A 20,041-nucleotide genomic window follows, 5' to 3' on the forward strand; every position below is an offset into this window, starting at 1 on the left:
ATCTTGAATATTATTTTTGTAGGTAATAGACATCACAAAAGTCTTGCATTTGCAATAATAAGCATTCTTTTTAGTATAATAGTATTTGGTGTTTAATTGTAAATAGTTTTTAGTAGATACAAGAGTGAGTTACAGTAGGAATTAAGAGAGTACAATTACTAAAGTTTGGGCTCATTGTTCTGAGTTTTGTCCCATAATTAATATAAAGTAGGTTAATGTCTGTATGATTGCTTATGAGGAGTAATGGTGATTACCATAAAAAAGTGTGTTATTAACAAATGATTAACTTGGTTTACTTAAGGAGTGATATCATGCTTTAGCATCTAATCAGAACTTGAAATACTTTATTTTCTGGGAAAGAGAATTCTCCTCTTTCCCTTTCTGAATACACCCCTCTTAAGGCTTTTGCTACCAGGCACAGGTAGGCGTGGTTGGATTTCCTCCTGTGTGGCAGTCAGTGCCTCAGGCCCCCCGCAAGGTTCCTGTGCCATATGGAGGTTCGGCCCTCTCTTTGGTGCTTACCGTGTGTTGTACCCTCTTCCAGCTGCCCTGCACTGGTGATATTGCCTGCCTTGAGAACAACAAGTGCTCTAGGTCAGGCAGAAAGTCTGATTAGAAAGACATGGTTGTGGGAACTTAGCAGCCGAACTTTCTGTAGCTCCTGACAGGCGCTGCAAGTGGCGATGGCCCCCCTTCTCCATGGGAACTGCTTAGGAGTTTTAGTACCAAAGTTACAAAAGAGTTAAGATAGTTTTTCTTTGTCCCCAAGGACTTTGGCTGAATCCAGTCACTCCAGATTAGAAACTCCGGGGAACATTAAAATTGTGATATTCTTTTTAGTGTATGCCAAATAGAGAGGGTTATTTTTTTTTGTCTTTTTATAAAATGCAGTTTGCTTTTTAAGATGCGTTTTACAACTGTATTGTGTTTGTCGTATGGGGTCAACAAGGCTAGGATCCTTGGGTATCTATCTTCAAAAGTTTTTACTCCTTATCCTCGTTAGTAATTGATGTTTCTAGGAGTACCATATCATCCCATGCAAACTGCAGCTTCTAGAGTGAAGCCACACATGTATGATGGATGGATAGTTTACAGTGTGCTTATTGTTGCTTTGTTATTGTTAGTGTTGAGTGTTCCTGTGCTACTGTATGGAATTCAACACTAATCTGCTATAAGTATGGAGCTGGGTATGTGGAACATTTGCAGGGAAGTTTGTTTCTCCGCTTGTTTTTCCAGGGGTATTCGAGATGACATTGAAGAGGAAGATGACCAAGTGAGTTCCTATGCAGTATTTCTATCTTTTATTTTTACCCCACAAAGTCTATACTGGGGACAAGCTAGAGCTTGCCTTCACTGAAATGGCCATTCCTTGCTCCTTTTCTACATGTATGACTAGTTGGTAATAGAAAAATTCACATGGCTTTCCCCCATGTTGAAGATGGAACTTTTGATCAACTAGGACATCAAAAACAAATCATGAGCTTTATTCAGCCTGATTTTTTTTTTTTCAAAATTAATGTTTATACTGCTGAATCAAGAAGTAATATGGGATCTACTGATGGCCTCTAGCAACATCTAACCTCTACCTCTTTCTAAGGGTCTGTTTGTGATTTTTGTATTTCAAGATGGAACATTAATTTAATGACTGGCCTTTAGTATTTTTCCACCAATGTCCAGTTGTGGGATGGTGAGAAGGGAAACAGAATGAGCAGTAGCCCTTTCCAGGTTTGTGACCCTTCTAATCAGTGTCAACTTCCAAACTTGGATGGTAAATCCATAGCATGTGTTCCACAGCTCTGGACAGGATAGGTAGACACCCCACCCCAGGAAGACTGTGGGACAGACAGATTTGTAAAGCTTCTTGTTAAATCATTGTGTAGTACTAACTGTCTCATTCGTTTTTTCTGATTGTCCCTATGAATACTGCTGTTGTTAAAGGAATCATTGCTAGTTAAAGTTTTGCCTTACTTGGTAGGTATTAAACTGTGCAGTCATCTGGTACACTGTGTGCACCAATTACAGGAGCAGAAATGTTCTTAGTTGTATTTGAATATGATTATGTTCTTGTGCTTTCCTGCAGGAAGCTTATTTTCGGTACATGGCAGAGAACCCAACTGCTGGTGTGGTTCAGGAGGAAGAAGAAGATAATTTGGAATATGATAGTGATGGAAATCCAATTGCACCTTCCAAGAAAATCATTGATCCTCTTCCTCCCATTGATCATTCAGAGGTATGGTGTTTCCTGCTAAATTTGATTCTCATTTCAAAAGCTGATAGTTCTCTTCAGCTTTAATACTAGGTTTTTGCAATATTTGAGTAATCCTGATTCATACTCCTTATGTCACGAAAATATGTGTTCTTTGGGATCTTCTCATGTCTGCTGTGTAGTTGAGACTGAAAGTGACTGAGTGGTTCAGGCTTTATAGCCTATGTTGTTGTTCAAGGTTTAGCTGAATCTCTTGCTCCCGTTTGATTTTAGGCTAAGAAGTTTTTAAAGCAGTGTTTTGTACTTGTTTTCCAGACCATCATCTACCTTTCAAAATGATGATGTTGAAACATCTGTGAAAAAACACAGATGTTTTTTTAATTGCCGTTAAGTCTTGTTTCTCAGATCTGGAGCAGATGAGAGACTGTTGCTTCAAAGTGGAACTAGGAATTTTAGTTTCCTTAAGTCAGGAAAAGAGAATGAGGATATTGGTATATCCGCTTGAAAAAAATTTGTGTTTCATTCAGGTTAAATATCAGACTAGACTTTGCATGCCTTAGGGAGTCTAGGTCTAAGACAGTGGTTCTCACATTGTGGTTCAAGGACTCCTAGAAGGAACTTCTCAGGGAGTCCACAAAATCCAAAAGAATTTTCAGGGGTGCCTGGGTGGCTCACTTAAGCATCTGACTCTTGGTATCAGCTCAGGTCGTGATCTGTCAGTAGTGAGATCAAGCCCCACGTCAGGCTCCTCAAGCTGAGCATGGAGCCTGCTTGTGATTCTCTCTCCCTCTCTCTGTGCCTCTCCCCTGCTTGTTCTCTCTCTCTCAAAATAAACAAACATTGTAAAAAAAAAAAAAAAAAAAAAGTGACCACTGATCAAGTCTTAGTATACTATCAAAGAAGAGTAAAAATCCACAATAATTTGAAGACTATTAAATACTCTCTTCCCTTTCCAATTACATGTTTGTGAGGCCAGATTTTCTTCATAGGTTTCAATCAAAGCAATATGTTGCAACAATCTAAATATAGTAGGAACCAATTTCTTTTAAGTCAGACTTGTAAAAAGATTTGTAAAAAAGGGGCACCTTGCTGGCTTGGTCGGTAGAGCATCCAACTCTTGATCTTGGGGTTGTGAGTTTGAGCGCCAGAGTGGGTGAAGAGATTAAGATCACTTAAGTAAAACTTTAAAAAGGATTTGTAAAAATGTAAAACAAGGTTATGACTTTTTAAAAATTAAAGCTTTTATGTTAGAGTATAACGAGTGTATTATTTTCAAATGAGTAGATCTTAAAGACATTTCTCAGTTTTAGTTTTAATATGGTAAATGTCAATGCATGAAACCCACACAAGCAAAAGTTCGTGTTTTTTAGGGCATCTGAGACAAAAAAGTTTGAAAACGACTGGTCTAGACTATGGATTATATTCAGTTTTTGAAATGTTTCCTTTTGCACAGATGCTACCAAATAATGCCTTGGTATTTTACATGTGGCAGATGAAACTAAGTATGTGAGACTGATGTGAGAGGAAGCATCTATGACAAAGGATGACGGCCTAATAAGGAAAAACACATAAGTACTTGAAATAATCATCTCATAAAATATTTGAGATCCTTGGTGAAGCTCTCAAATCTCATCATCATGCTAGGGTGGCCCACAGTTGTTCACATGTAGTGTGGGCAGTCTGCCCAGAGAGACCAGCAGTAAGGAAAAGGATAACCCTTCTGCCTATAAGTAGCTTTGTTCACATTCACATTAAGTATTTATTTATACAAATAAATACTTTATGACTCTATTTCATACCCATATGCAAAAAATTACATATTTGTATGTAAAATTTGTGAACAAGAATTCTTGCCCTTGTGGAGCTTCCATTCTGATAAAGAGAACTGAAGAACATCCTGTTACAGCTTAGTGCAACAGTGTGGGGAGCATTCCAAAAGGTTCTATTAGTAGTGCTAAAGGGGAACCTTTAAAGCAATGCTTACTTTTTTTGTTGATCATACCATAGAAATATAATTAAACTTTAGGTTGCATCCACAATTAATGTCATTTTATTGTAGATCTCTTATGTGGTTAAAGAGAATCAGCCAAATGTGTAAGTGGTGATATGCCTTTTTTTTTTTTTTTTTTTTAATGTTTATTATTTATGAGAGAGAGAAACAGAGTGTGAGCGGGGAGGGTCAGAGAGAGAGAGGGTGACACAGAATCCGAAGCAGGCTCCAGGCTCCAAGCTGTCAGCACAGAGCCTGACGCGGGGCTTGAACCCACTAACTGTGAGATCATGACCTGAGCCAAAGTCAGGTGCTTAACTGACTGAGCCACCCAGGCACCCCTGATATGCCTCTTTTTATAGTCCTGGTACAATAAGTTATGAAAAGAGTGTCAGGAATGACTTCTTCCCTCTTTAGAATAAGAAATACTTAGCCATACAGTTTTTAAAAGTTACATAAAGCGTTTCAGGTTTTAAAAAGAGTAGAACTCCCTCTAAAGGCAGAGCTCTCCTCAGAGGAAATATTAGAAATGTTTCTAAATGCTAGAGCTATGAGGGGCACCTGGGTGGCTCAGTTGGTTAAGCATCCGACTTTGGCTCAGGTCATGATCTCCCAGCTTGTGAGTTCGAGCCCTGCCTTGGGCTCTGTGCTAACAGCTTGGAGCCTGGGGCTCACTTCTGATTCTGTCTCCCTATCTCTCTGCTCCTCCCCTGTTCTCTCTCTCTCTCAAAAATAAATAAACATTTAAAAAAAAGTTTTTTAAAAATGCCAGAGCTGTGTGAACAGCTTATTCCAAAACATGTATTTAAATGTTATAAGGTGGAATGTCTTTAAAATACTTGTCTTCTGAGGCCTTTGGCATTGTAGATTCCTTAGTCTGCATCACGGTTGTTCAGATCTGAGGTATCCTTTAAGAGTGTCTTTAGGAAGTAGGTTGGTGGGGCACCTGGGTGGCTCAGTTGGTTAAGCGGCCGACTTCGGCTCAGGTCATGATCTCGCAGTCCGTGGGTTCGAGCCCCGCGTTGGGCTCTGTGCTGACAGCTCAGAGCCTGGAGCCTGTTTCAGATTGTGTGTCTCCCTGTCTCTGACCCTCCCCCATTCATGCTCTGTCTCTCTCTCTCTCTCTCAAAATTAAATAAACGCTAAAAAAAAAAAATAATAAAAAATTAAAAAAAAGTAGGTTGGTGTTTATATAGAAAATGAATACAGGAAAAGATACTGGCTGTACATTTGGGATGTGTGTCATGAATAAGTGAATTCTTTTGTCCTCACTAACTGGTTAAGGCTTTACTTGTGTAATATGTGTAAAAGGTTATTTTGCATTAAAATCAAACTTACAGGATTGACTCTTGAATTCTAGACTAACTTTGAATAATTGGACCTGCAGATTGACTATCCACCATTTGAAAAAAATTTTTACAATGAGCATGAAGAGATAACCAACCTCACCCCTCAGCAGCTAATAGATCTCCGTCATAAGCTCAATCTTCGGGTAAGTCAGCCATGGTGCTAAATATTCTTATATTAATTAGTTGACAGTTACTATTATTGCTTATCCAAACTAAAATAACCTTCTTTTCTAATGGTCCTTGGACTATCTTTGATAGCAAGGCTCCTGTGTCTTGATTTTATTGTTTTAGTCTTCCACCTATTTGGGGATAGAATTGTTATATCTTTAATGCAACACACATGAATATTCAATTTTGAATGTTGTATTGAAATAATAAGTCATTGTGACCTTAAAATCAGTAAGTAATTCTGCAACGAGTACAGTGTGCTAGGAACTGTGTTGGGTGGGCTAGAAATGAAGAATGTAAGTCCCAACTTCAGGAAAAGGAGACAAGATTAATAGATGGAAACAATATGTGGAATCCTAGGATATTTTTAAATTAAGGTATACTCAAATTAATATGTAGCATATGTTTAAAATAATTAGAAGAAGAAGAAATTAACACCTTAGAATATGCACTCATTTCAGAATAATAGTTTTAAATTGCCAAAAAGCTTTGGGTTGCACATTGACCACATTGTTTAGGCACTCCTGGATGTTAGTTAAGTGAAACACACAGATGGTACAGTAATATCTACTCTAGTGCAGACAGCTTTCTGGCCTGTATCTGCCTTACCAGTTTCTATGTGACATTTGAACTTCTGTTTTCCCAGAGAGGATGCATGCATATGCACGTATTGTCTATTTTCCAAGGCTAACCGCCCCCCACTCCTCCCCCTCAAAAAAGCCCTTTAAGTGAAATACTGATTAGATATATCAGTATGAGAAGCATTGCAAGGCTACTACTGTTAGAGTCAAAAAGGAGGCTATAAACCCCATTCTTCACCTGAGTAGTTTGAACAATGTTTTACTGTGGCTGTGGACCATCATTAAGTGGGATACTTAATTCTTCAGACAGAACTAAAACTGGAAACAATAGATTGTATCCAGTGGGTATAGACATGTCTTATTTGGAGCTCATTTGCCCTTTTTATTTGAAGAGTAAATTTTAATTTTTTTCTACCATCTGGTTAATAGTTACTGCAAAATGGCAAAAAATACTCATGTCTTTTTCCAATCATTGAGCAATATTTTTTATTTCTTAAAAGGAAATCTTGATTTAAGAGCTTTCTAGGCTCTTAATCATTTAAAAATTTTTTTCAAATCTTTCCCAGTTTATCTGTTTTGTTTTTTTCCTTCCAAGATTTTATGTAGATTCAAGTTAGTTAACCTGTAGTGTAATATTGGTTTCAGGAGTAGAATTTAGTGATTCATCACTTACATATAACACCCACTGCTCATCCCAACAAGTGCCCGCCTTAATGCACATCACCCATTTAGCCCATCCTCCCTGTCCCCCACCTCTTCTCCAGCAATCCTCAGTTTGTTCTCCATAGTTGAAGAATCTCTTATGGTTTGTCTCCCTTCTCTGTTTATCTTACTCTTCCTTCCCTCCCCCTATTTTCATCTGTTTTGTTTCTTAAATTCCACCTGTGAGTGAAATCATAATGGTATTTGTCTTTCTCTGACTTATTTTGTGTAGCATAATACACTTTAGCTCCATCCATGTCATTGCAAAAGGGGCACTTAATCATTTTCAATCATATGACAATTATCTCAGGAATATTTAACATGGAGTTTTTTATGTGAGGTTTTAGATCCGTTATTATTTGAGTTCTACCTTTTCAAACAGTGTATGTGTTTGGCCACAGACTTGTATTTTCCCTTTTTTATACTCAAGCTAAGTATAAGATACAGGTAAACACCATTGAACTTCCGATGCTGCTTATTTTGAAGTATGAGTCATTCCTGGGAGTTGTCTTTATCTCTAGGTCTCTGGTGCTGCACCTCCTAGACCAGGAAGTAGTTTTGCTCATTTTGGGTTTGATGAACAACTTATGCACCAGATTCGGAAATCTGAGTACACACAGCCCACTCCAATACAGTGCCAGGTAAGTAAAACATAATGAAAGAAAAACAAGGTAGAATCATATCCAGTGACCATACGTATTCTACAAACAATGCAAAACAGTAAAACAGCATTTGGTCCAGAATTATATTGACGTGGAAAGAAGTGGTCTAAATATTTCCTCTTTGGCTTAGTCCTTTTGCTTTAATTAAGGTGGGGGGGGGGGGGTGGGGAGAACATACATGAAATCCAAGAATATTTTTGAAATCTTTAAAAATTAAAGAGCAGAAGTGAATTATTTACCATTCTAAGATGTTGCTAATAGGGCTGGGAAATATTCTTTTGTATCTGATAAATGTCTTAAAGATACATCCTGAAGAAAGCAATTCATTAGGCCTAAACGTAACAAAAAAGATTTGTGTGTAGACAAATATAGCACTGTCAGTGACTAGGAATCCTTTGTCTCTGATATGAAAATTCTCACCTCTGTAACTGGAAGTAATAACTTGTTTTCCATTTATATGTTGGATTTATTCATTCCTATGCAGAATATGAGAATTTTCTGGATGAGTGAGATAGTCTACCTTCTCATGGGGAAATTTTATTTTTTAATTTTAGCAATCCACTTACACTATGAATTGCAATTTTTCATTTCTGTATCTCAGGCTAAATATAGTCATTCATATTTTGTAAATGGTGGCTGATCCACCTGAAGAGAATGATAATATTATTTCCTATAAATCAGGAATTTTATGGAAATGCTAGGTATTTCTTGTTAATTTATAGACAGTGTGCATAACCCATCAGGTTATTTCTTGTTTCTTTGGAAATGAATGTCATTGATTTCCCCAAGATTTCCTTCAGTACATCTTTAAAATTTTAAAGTTTAGGGTAGATATATTTTATTTTTTCTGTAGGGCGTGCCTGTGGCGTTAAGTGGTAGAGACATGATTGGTATTGCCAAAACAGGCAGTGGAAAAACGGCCGCCTTTATCTGGCCGATGTTGATTCATATAATGGACCAGAAGGAACTGGAACCAGGTGATGGACCGATTGCAGTGATCGTGTGTCCTACTAGGGAGCTTTGCCAGCAGGTATGTACTTGGTGTAGAATGCTCCCTTTCGTATGTGAACTAATGTGGGACTAGCCAGTCAGTTGGATAGGATTAACTGGGAAACTTTTTTCATTTTTTAATTATGTATTTATTTCAAAAATATGTCTATTTTAGAGAGAGGGAGTGAGAGAGGGGGTGGGGCACAGAGGATCTGCTATTAGCACATAGCCTGACATGGGGCTTGAACTCACAAACCATGAGATCATGACCTGAGCCAAAGTCAGACACTTAACCGACTGAGCCACCCAGGTGCCCCGGGAAACTTTTTTCAAAAATATGGTGAAATGAACATAACATTTTATAATTTTGATCATTTTTTAAGTGTATGGTCCAGTGGCATTAAGTACATTCATGTTGTGCTACCAGGAAACTTTTGGAAAATACTGTTACGTATTTTCTACATAATGAAGTACATACTTTTCCCTAAAAAAAACTGTTTTAAGAGAAAAAATGCATGGGAATTGTTTGTGTTTTCCTCCTGGGTTAATTCATTTTGTTTGGGTAGAATGGATTATAATTATAATGGCAAAAAGTTAAAAAAATGAATAATCTAGATTGTAGACAGTCTGTTGGGATGTACGTGATAATGGTTCGTTTACTTTTAGAACTCACTTTTGCGTAGTAACAGGTACTTGTCAGTGTCATGGTTTGTTCATGTCATTGTGTCCACAACTTTGCAGATCCATGCAGAATGTAAGCGGTTTGGGAAAGCGTATAATCTTCGATCAGTGGCTGTGTATGGAGGAGGGAGCATGTGGGAGCAAGCCAAGGCTCTTCAGGAAGGGGCAGAGATTGTTGTGTGTACCCCAGTAAGTATGTCTTAGGTTTAAATGGCTCCTCGGCCACTTACGGAATGGTATGGAAAAAGGGTTGGTTATTGAATGGCATGCCCCCTAAAATGTGATATAGCTGGGTGAAGAATACTCACCCTGTGACTTTGGTTTAATTTTGACTGGTTGACTAGATTAGCAGTCTATTAAGATTAATAGGTGTAAATTCTCCTTTGTTTTAAATCGGTTTTTGTGTTGTTTTTTTTTTTAATGCTCTCTTGGAAAATGGGTCTGTGGTTACTGAGAGCATCAAGAATCAGAAAGATATTTGGAATATAGTCAGAATTGCCTAGAAGAGTATAGTCTAAACATTAAAGCCCATCAATAAGGTTTTAAATTAGGTCATTTTAAAATACCTCACAAAATAGTTCTGGCCATTTTCTCACAATTAGGTTTAGGTTTTTAATTTTTCTGTTCTTTTGTGCTCTGTAGTGCATGAAGTCCAAGGCTGTCAGACCCAGTGTCTTACAGTCTACAACTGGATTATTAGCACTTTTGCCAGGAACACAATTATAGAAAGTTCTTGTAAATGCCTTTAATTGTACTCACTATGCATGTTGTGAATCTTATAGGGTCGACTGATTGATCATGTGAAGAAGAAAGCTACCAATCTTCAAAGGGTCTCTTACCTTGTGTTTGATGAAGCAGATCGCATGTTTGACATGGGATTTGGTATGCCTTTAATACTAGTTTCTTCTGCTCCCATCCTCATGATACTTGCTTTTTCCTTGTCTTTCTAGACTTAACTTTTTTTCTTTCTGTATGAGAGAAGCTAAAAATACTCTTGTACAGGATTAGATCGTTAGCTATTTTTAGGAGTTCTCTCAGGAAGTATACATTAGGCTTGGCTGGGTTACAGATATTTGGAAGTGCCTTTGTATATAGGAGGAATATTTTCTCTATATTTTTATTCATATGCCTTTAATCATAGAGGTCAAGTTCTGTGTTCTTAGGTAGGTGGATGTCGTATCATTGAAGGCCCTTTGCTTTCCTGTCCTCCCTGACTAAGCCAGATGTGTGAAATTCTGAATAACCCATCTTTCCTGATTGGAACACTGCTGGGCCCAGCCCAGCTGGGAGGAGGGAAAGTGTTTCTGGGTTTCATACTAAATGATAGGTCTAAGAGTTTCAAATTTTCCTTAATAGTTATAACTTCTCACAGGAAGATTTTTACTAAAATGACTTTTTCCCAAGCATCCCAAACTATAGTACAGACTTCTAATGTTATTTTATTCTGCTTCCAGAGTACCAGGTGCGATCCATAGCAAGTCATGTCCGTCCTGACAGACAGAGTATGTATGAAGCAGTTTTATTAAGTCACATTTATATTCAGAATAAACAACTAAGTATTTTATAAGCACTCACAGTATGGCAGCAAAAATGATCATGTGTGTCCTGGTGAGAGCCATAGAGGAGGATATAAAAATAGTCTGTCTGAACTTGACAGGACTTTAGAGATCATCAGATGTAACTCACTTGTTTTTGCGGAGGATAACCCCAGGCTGAGGATTAAGTGACTTGTCCCAAGTTACACGATGTTATCAGTATGTAGAGGCAAAGCACAGTGCAGATCTGCTGATTTGAAGTCAGGAGCCTCTTTGAACCATGCGGACAGTCCCTGTCTTACCTGAAAATGTATAAAAATAGAAAAAGGAAAATGTTTTTTCCTTAGTAAATCAGTTTTGAAACTAAGTTTAAAGTTCAGGTGGGTTTATTTTATAAGCTGAATAATTCTGAATGTTAGTAGGAGGCTTAGTGGATATTCAAAAAAGAAGTCATACTGTTTATGTAACAGAATTTACTCTACTTTTTAGCCCTCTTATTCAGTGCAACTTTTCGGAAAAAGATTGAAAAACTGGCCAGAGACATCCTGATCGACCCTATTCGTGTGGTGCAGGGAGACATTGGCGAGGTAACCCTAATAAGCAGGGCCAGATGGGACCCCAGTGGGTTATTTCTCAAATTATGAAGAAAACAGAATTAATTTCTCCCTTTTGAGAGGAAAATTATGTTGTTATGTATTTACAAATGAGGCAACACGATTCAGATTTGTTTTAAAAAACACAAGGTAGGAGGATAGAGGAGACAACTAAATTGTCAAAATAGGGATAATTATTGAAGCTGGGTGATGGGTACATGGGAGGTGATTACGTTCATTTTGGGTTTTTTGGTTTTTTTTTTTTTTGAATGTTTAAAATTTTCCATAATAGGGGCGCCTGGGTGGCGCAGTCGGTTAAGCGTCCGACTTCAGCCAGGTCACGATCTCGCGGTCCGGGAGTTCGAGCCCCGCGTCGGGCTCTGAGCTGATGGCTCGGAGCCTGGAGCCTGTTTCCGATTCTGTGTCTCCCTCTCTCTCTGCCCCTCCCCCGTTCATGCTCTGTCTCTCTCTGTCCCAAAAATAAAATTAAAAAAAAAAAAAAGAATAAAATAAAATTTTCCATAATAAAAGTTAAAAACTTTTAGGGGGAAAGAAAAGGCTTTGCCTGGAAGACTACTAGTCAGTTAGGATGGAACTGACATTTTGAATGCTTATAGGAGTAGCAGGCTAAGTGCACAGCATGGAGTGGGTGAGACTTGAAAGCCCTGGTGAAAACGAGCTCGTGGCATTTTCCTTACCTGTGCATACGTCCTGTGTGGGAGATCTCTGAATTGTGATTTGGAATTAAAGTTGCCTAGAGAATTCCTTAAGTTGTTTGAATTCCTTAAGTTCTGTACAGTTAGTGTTTTGACACTGCCCACTTTTTTTCTTTAAAAAATTTTTTTTAACGTTTATTCATTCTTGAGAGACAAAGACAGAGTGCAAGTTGGGGGAGGGGGGGCGGGGAGGAGCAGAGAGAGGGGGAGACACAGGATCTGAAGCAGGCTCCGGGCTCTGAGCTGTCAGCACAGAGCCCGACGCGGGGCTGGAACTCACGAGCTGTGAGATCATGACCTGAGCCGAAGTTGGACACTTAACCGACTGAGCCACCCAGGCGCCCCTGGAAGTTTTATTTTTAAGGTTAACATTTCCATCAGCATTGCCAAAACAATATATTGCGTTTTGATTCTTTTTTTAATTTAATTTAATTTTTTAAAATTTACATCTAAAATTAGGGGCTCGAACTCACTGACCATGAAATCATGACCTGCGCTAAAGTCAGACACTTAACCAACTGAGCCACCCAGGCACCCCTGTCTGCATTTTGTTTTTTAGTGCCTTCTATGTGCATGTATGAATTGTACTAGGAGCAGTGAGTGGGAAGGACAGAAAAGGAGCTTAATTGATTAGGGATAATCTGAACAGGCCTATAAAGAGGTCTTGCGAAGTACTTGGGCTTACGACTTAGGTGTATGTACAAATCAAGGGAGATGGAGAGCACAGCAATTTGAGAAGGAATGCAGGTTTTGAGTTGTACTTGACTTGCTGAAGGAAGGCCCAAGGAGAAGAGGGACTGTTCAGGGTTCTTCTAGATGCAGGTGGAACGTGTGCCATCTGGTCCTTGCTCAGGTGCCCCTTGGTGCAGATGTTATAGTCATCTGTTTCCTCTTTTTCAGGCAAATGAAGATGTGACACAGATTGTGGAGATTCTTCACTCTGGGCCTAGTAAATGGAACTGGCTTACCCGTCGTCTGGTGGAATTTACCTCTTCAGGAAGTGTCCTCCTGTTTGTTACTAAAAAAGCCAATGCTGAAGAGTTAGCCAATAACCTTAAGCAGGAGGGTCATAATCTTGGGCTGCTTCATGGGGACATGGATCAGAGTGAAAGAAACAAAGTCATTTCAGACTTTAAGAAAAAGGACATCCCAGTCCTGGTGGCCACAGATGTTGCAGGTAGAGTATGACTTCCCCCAGTGACCTTACATTTCTGTGTTCTGAACAGGCCGAGAGATGGCATTCTGCTGGCCTGGCTGGCCACACCAAATGGAACAAGCGGTTCAGAGTATAGTGATCACAATCCGGAGCTTTGGGTACCACTTTTCACTTAATGTTTCTCTTTGAAAAAAAGAATCCCTGGGGCGCCTGGGTGGCGCAGTCGGTTAAGCGTCCGACTTCAGCCAGGTCACGATCTTGCGGTCCGTGAGTTCGAGCCCCACGTCAGGCTCTGGGCTGATGGCTCGGAGCCTGGAGCCTGTTTCCGATTCTGTGTCTCCCTCTCTCTCTGCCCCTCCCCCATTCATGCTCTGTCTCTCTCTGTCCCAAAAATAAATAAACGTTGAAAAAAAAAAATTTAAAAGAAAAAAAGAATCCCTGCAGTGGGAAGACACTCAGGGGGGAAAAAAAATGTTGAGTCAGTTAATCATAGGCGAGGCCTTTGTTGTATGTCCGAATGTAGCACTGTCTTATGTTAATTGGGCCTACTTCACTCAAGATCAAAAAGGTTTTTAAGTATGGTTCTTGGCTTGCATTGTATTCTCGGTTTTTTGTTTTTTATTTTTGTTTTCCAATTTTCTTTTTAATGCTTGTTTATGAGAAAGAGAGACAGTATAAGCAGGGGAGAGGCAGAGAGAGAGGGAGACACAGAATCTGAGGCAGGCTCCAAGCTGTCAGCACAGAGCCCGACATGGGGCTCAAACCCGTGAACTGTGAGATCATGACCTGAGCCGAAGTTGGACACTCAACCGACTGAGCCACCCAGGTGCCCCGTGTTTTCAGTTTAATAGTTGCCCCTAAAAACTCGTGTTTTCTCCCCAAAAGGAGATAATTTCTCAGCTTCAAGGCAATTTGATGCTGGCTTTAGTTATTTTATATGTTCTTGGTGCAAGAGAGAGGCCATGGCAGAAGGCATCTGTCTCAGGCTAGATGGCCTGGCATCATAGAATCGACAATGGTGGGATTTGCTCTTGAAGGGTAACTTTAATTAAATGCTTGTGTATTAGCTCACCAAACCATACACTTTGCCTAGAGTAGAGGAACGTGGTTTCTTAAAGAGCTAGCATTTTGGATTACATTGTTTTTTCTGACTCATGCTGAAAAATAAAAGAATTTGGTTGTTTTTATTTCAGCCCGTGGTCTGGATATTCCTTCAATTAAGACCGTCATTAACTATGATGTGGCACGAGACATTGATACTCATACTCACAGGATTGGCCGCACAGGACGAGCGGGTGAGAAGGGCGTGGCATATACCTTGCTGACCCCCAAGGACAGCAATTTTGCTGGTGACCTTGTCCGGAACTTGGAAGGAGCCAATCAACATGTTTCCAAGGAACTCCTAGATCTAGCAATGCAGGTGAGGGGCTGGGCACACTTCACATTGCCCCAGGTTATAAAACTAAGTGAAAAAAATTCAACAAGCTTGAGAAGATAACATAGAAACAGGACAGGAAAGTTGGTGCCGTGGGTAGGGACAGTGCTTATGACAGATCGGTATTATAGGACATTAAAATTCATCTGGTCCATCTGCTGATCCTCTCCTTTCAGCAACATCTGTTTGAAAAGCTATTCCTTTTTGTGCAAAAATCTGTCCCTCTGAAATTTCTGCCTGCTTGCCTCATAGCATACTTGTAAGTTTAATCTCAAAGATGGCTACTATTACCCTTACCACTCTTTCTCCCAGTCTTCTCCTTGGGGGGTTAAAAATGTGTGATGTCTTAAGAAAACGATATATTTAACTATTTTACGTAGACTTAGGTCTCAGACCTTTGATAACCTTGATTACCGATCCAAAGCTGGGCGTTCTACTGAATTAAGTCTTGAGTCATCTTTTATTTTATTTTTTTTAACGTTTATTTATTTTTGAGAGAGACAGAATGCGAGTGGGTTAGGGGCAGAGAAAGAGGGAGACCAGAATCGGAAGCAGGCTCCAGGCTCTGAGCTGTCAGCACAGAGCCCGACGCAGGGCTTGAACTCACGAGCTGTGAAGTCACGACCTGAGCCGAAGTCAGACGCTCAACCGACTGAGCCACCCAGGCGCCCCTAAATCTCGAGTCATCTGAACACATCATCCCCATATTACAAATGGATTCAGTATAAACATTCTGATAGTAAAGACTTTGTGTTTTTTAGATTTACAAGCCAGCTCACAGAATAGCTTATCCATAATGTACTCACAGTGTGGTACTGCTGTCCATGCTCGGGGTTCTGGGAATAAAGGACCTGCATTGCAGGAAGGAATAGGATACGGTTTCCTTCTCTTTCCTGGGTACAGAGAGCCAGTCGTAAACTACATTTTCAAACAGGATATATCTTGTCTTTGGCTTTTTCCTACATCCCTTTTTGTGCCTCATGTTTCCTGTGCTCTCAGACTGTGTGATCAGCTTCCCTGGCCAGTGCCTTTCTGAAGCCAGCCCTACCTCTTAAGTACTTCATTTAGATTGTAACATGTGATTGTCAGATAAAGGACTAACCTCTCCCAGTCATGTTGGCATTCTGAAGAGAATGTGAATAAATCTCATGAGTAGTGTTCTGCTAGTGATAAGTTCAAGGAACATTTTGGGCTATGGGTAAATAAAACTTTCAGTTATGGGGCTACCAGTCCTGGACGTCTGCCCCTAGAGCCAATTCTGATGAGCCTCACTTTACATAGCCTTTTTCCTTTACTTCTGAACCCACCAGTTCTTAAAAGCTCCATTATTTGTATAGTCCAGTGGTATGTATAGATTGAGATCTAGAAAATCAGTTCATTTTCCTCTAGGAAATTAGAAGAGGCCAGAGTAAGTGTTTCATATCTGAGGCTTGTGTGATCACTTCCCTTCCTGGTGCTAAGACTCCTGACAAATTTGGTGGACTAAACTGTTCCTATGAACAGTTGCCATAAAAACGTTGGCTAAACATGAAGCAGTAAGTTCCTCCCTCCCCCTTAATTTCCTGTTTGATGTTGTCTTCTTTCTCTGGCCGCCTCTTCTTCCCCTCGCCTAACCTTGAATTATGTTCAACACAGAATGCCTGGTTTCGGAAATCCCGCTTTAAAGGAGGCAAAGGCAAAAAGCTGAACATTGGTGGAGGTGGCCTAGGCTACAGGGAGCGGCCTGGCCTAGGCTCAGAGAACACGGTGAGTCCAGACTACAGTAGTGCCCTTAGGGCTGGTCCTGAGTCCTGGAAGAGGTTATGACTGTCCTCATCTACCTGTGAAAGCCTCTCTGAGTTCAGAACCTTGTCTAGAAGGGAATGTTGTGACTTCTATTGAAGAAGCACCCATGTGTACGTGGTGACTAGACCTGCTCAGGAAATAGTCTAGATTAGCAGTGGTTTGCAAACTGTGGTCTCTGGCAGCAGCAAACTGCAAACTTGTGCACTATCCCAGGCCTGGTGAGTTAGAAACTCTGGGAGGTGGGGCCCAGCAGTCTGTTGTTACAAGCCCTCCAGCAATGGCCTAGAGCCTGCTGCTACGAACACAGGGTCACTCTGTAAACTCTACTGTATCTTGTAACTAAACTCAGGAATGCTTCCTACATTCGGTGGGAAATAGCACCAGAGTGAGGTGAGAGCTAGCTTTTCTCACAGAACAGTTAACAAAAGTGTCCCCTCACTGGCTTTCTTAACTTTGATTCCAAACCAAAGTAGAAAGCTGCCAGTCTGTTTCTGGAGCGTTACAGTTAACTCAGTGTCTTTGAGAAGAATCTGCTCCTGTGTCTCAGTAACAATGATGCACAGGACACAGATGCTAGCGATAGCTACCATTGAGCACTTACTGTATGCCAGGGCCAGCCACTGCAGGCCGTCCTGTGTATTAAGTCCATCTTTACATCCACCCAGTGAAAGCAAGTACAGGTGATAAACCTGAGGCACCCCAAGTTACACTCCAGTAAGTGTTGAAGCGGAGACTCAGACTTAAGAGTGGAACAGTGTATATGCTACATGCATACGCTGTATACTGCCTTGTGGCCTCTTTGTCCGTAGCATAAAGCTCCACAGAATTATATAAATATCAGGTTTGTGTGCATAAATAGTACCACATGATCAGCTTTGAGCATTATCTGACTTCATTTCTAATATATTAGGGTTAATTCCCCCAAAACAGAATCACTGGGTTAAAAGTCGTAAATAAAACATTTTAAAATGATTATTACTGTACCTTTTTCCACAAAATATAAATAAAAATATCCTGTTCCCATTGCAGCGCCCACTTCTGTTTCCAGTATATTGAGGCCCATTCTGTCCTCATGGGTATGCTTGTTTTTTAGGACCGAGGAAATAACAACAATGTAATGAGCAATTATGAGGCCTACAAGCCCTCCACAGGAGCCATGGGAGATCGGCTGACGGCCATGAAAGCAGCTTTCCAGGTCTGGATTTAAACATATAAACAAGCTTTCACTGGTAACTCTTGGGCTGTGATGACGGGCCTAGTCTTTCTGAGATGATGGCTGGGCTTATATGCTTGATGCTGGATTTAGAGCCTTCTCACTGCTTTCAGTTTGGAGTATAAACTTAGTGGTAGCTTACCTAGAGGTGTAGGTGTAGAAGCTAGGGAATCTCCTCCTGCTGGTCACTGACCTCCGTCATCCCAAAGCCCAGGACTGTTGTGCTGCAGCAGGGCTGGTGTTCCCTCCCTGCCTCCACAGCCAAGAGTTTGCCTGCCTCTAAGACCGTTGTAATCTGATTGAGAGTAATTGCCATTTTCCAGCTAAGACAAGTTTGATTCTGTAGTTCTTACGAATTCTGAACACGTCTTCTATACTTATCCTCCAGTTGGCTGGCTAACCAGCTGAGCCTTAATTTATACATTTTACCTGCCCTCAGTGATGTTTCAGTTGGATTCCTAGGTTTATTCTCTCTCATTAATAGAGGAACATAGAGACCACAGAGTAATGGGGCCATCAGGATGCTCAAATCATCGTGCCAGGATAACATAGAATTTGTGTACCTTCTATTGCCAAGCTTATCTGTCCAATTTTCTTGAACCCGCTATCTTACCTACTCCTGTTGTCTTTTAGTCACAGTACAAGAGTCACTTTGTTGCTGCCAGCTTAAGCAACCAGAAGGCAGGAAGCTCTGCTGCTGGGGCAAGTGGATGGACTAGTGCAGGGAGCTTGAATTCTGTTCCAACCAATTCAGCCCAACAGGGCCATAACAGTCCAGACAGCCCCATCGCCAGCGCCGCCAAGGGCATCCCAGGCTTTGGCAACACCGGGAACGTCAGCAGTGCTCCAGTGACCTACCCTTCCGCTGGAGCCCAGGGAGTCAACAACACAGCTTCAGGGAATAACAGCCGAGAAGGGCCTGGGGGAGGCAACGGGAAGAGAGAGCGATATACTGAAAATCGGGGTGGCAGCCGCCACAGTCACGGAGAGAGTGGCAATCGGCATGGCGACAGCCCACGTCACGGAGATGGTGGTCGCCATGGAGATGGATACCGCTACCCAGAAAGCGGCAGCCGTCATGCTGATGGTCACCGTCACGGGGAGAACAGACATGGAGGAGGTGGAGGCCGACATGGAGAGAGCCGAGGCGCAAACGATGGTCGGAATGGTGAAAGCAGGAAAGAAGGTTGCAATCGTGAGAGCAAGGTGGACCCCAAGGTGGACAGCAAGATGGACAAGATGGACAGCAAGACAGATAAGACAGCTGACGGTTTTGCTGTCCCCGAGCCACCCAAGCGCAAGAAAAGTCGATGGGACAGTTAGAGGGTATGTGCTGAAGTGTGGAATCAATTGTCTTTAATTTTATTTTTAGAAAGATTTTTGGTAACTAGGTGTCTCAGGGCTGGGTTGGGGCCCACGGTGTAAGGACCCCCTGCCCTTAGTGGATAGCTGGAGCTTGGAGACATTACCCTTTCATCTGGATCAGTTTTCAGATGTCTTCTTAGCAAGCTGCTTTGGTCCTTGGAAGCAGCGAGCGCTGGGAACTTCCTTTTGGGCTCTGGGTGAGTTGTCAAGGTCAGTTGAGAATACCTTGGAAGAAAGGGCCTTCTAGGGCACAAAACTCACTCTAGGTTTATATTATATGTAGCGTATATTTTTTACTAAACTGTCACCTTATAAACATCTACAAATAAAATTCCTTTTCTTAGCTGTGTGGCCAGGCAGTCCCTTTTAGGAGTTGGCTTTCTGCAAACCCAACCCACTGAAGTGTTTGTTAGAGATTTGGGGAAGCATTTTGGTGCTTCTAGACTTTGCAGGGAAGGGAGATGTCTGATTCTAAGCAGGAGTCCATGGTCAGGTTCCCCAGCCAGGTTTGTATCCAGTCCTGAGACAGGAAGCAGCAGCCGCCTGCCAGACCCAGAACCTCTGCCCTTCAAGAGGAAAAGATGATCCTGGAAACAAGACTGCTCCAGGTCTGAAGTGTTGCTAAATTTAAACAAAAACTCTGACAGCTTTTAAAGTGTCTTCTATTTCATTGTATTTTTTTTTTTAACTTGCCACAATGGTAGAAAAATCTTTTGCTGAAATGATTTTGATGATTTTTGTTCTATCTTGTTTATAAAAGGAAAAGAAATATACATCCTTCGAATTTTGTGACTTTGTGAAGGTTTCTTTAAGATGTGCATTCCTTTCTGCTTGCTCTAGTAAATGTTTTACTACTGGGACCTGTGGATTGTTTGTCATTTGTACTTCACAGTGAGTACATACAAAGTAGGATT

General features: G+C 40.8%; 1 protein-coding gene across 2 annotated transcripts in view; it reads left to right on the plus strand.

Moving 5' to 3' along the window:
- DDX42 (DEAD-box helicase 42) overlaps positions 1–19,987 on the plus strand; it is a 40,663-nt gene extending 20,676 nt beyond the window's left edge. The window contains exons 5-18 of one of the 2 annotated variants that reach the window (XM_043584968.1): positions 1,237–1,273; positions 2,081–2,230; positions 5,584–5,688; positions 7,518–7,637; positions 8,512–8,688; positions 9,390–9,518; positions 10,112–10,211; positions 10,784–10,831; positions 11,354–11,451; positions 13,074–13,350; positions 14,523–14,749; positions 16,400–16,510; positions 17,643–17,744; positions 18,396–19,987. In XM_043584968.1, coding sequence (XP_043440903.1) covers positions 1,237–1,273; positions 2,081–2,230; positions 5,584–5,688; positions 7,518–7,637; positions 8,512–8,688; positions 9,390–9,518; positions 10,112–10,211; positions 10,784–10,831; positions 11,354–11,451; positions 13,074–13,350; positions 14,523–14,749; positions 16,400–16,510; positions 17,643–17,744; positions 18,396–19,085 — 2,371 coding nt within the window. In that variant the 3' untranslated portion in view covers positions 19,086–19,987. The remainder of the gene's footprint in view (positions 1–1,236; positions 1,274–2,080; positions 2,231–5,583; positions 5,689–7,517; positions 7,638–8,511; positions 8,689–9,389; positions 9,519–10,111; positions 10,212–10,783; positions 10,832–11,353; positions 11,452–13,073; positions 13,351–14,522; positions 14,750–16,399; positions 16,511–17,642; positions 17,745–18,395) is intronic. The other variant, XM_043584969.1, reaches the window with a different exon arrangement.
- Positions 19,988–20,041: the final 54 nt, after the last annotated feature.

This window comes from Prionailurus bengalensis, chromosome E1, assembly GCF_016509475.1.
Source record: "Prionailurus bengalensis isolate Pbe53 chromosome E1, Fcat_Pben_1.1_paternal_pri, whole genome shotgun sequence".
In the NCBI taxonomy this organism is placed as follows: Eukaryota; Metazoa; Chordata; class Mammalia; order Carnivora; family Felidae; genus Prionailurus; species Prionailurus bengalensis.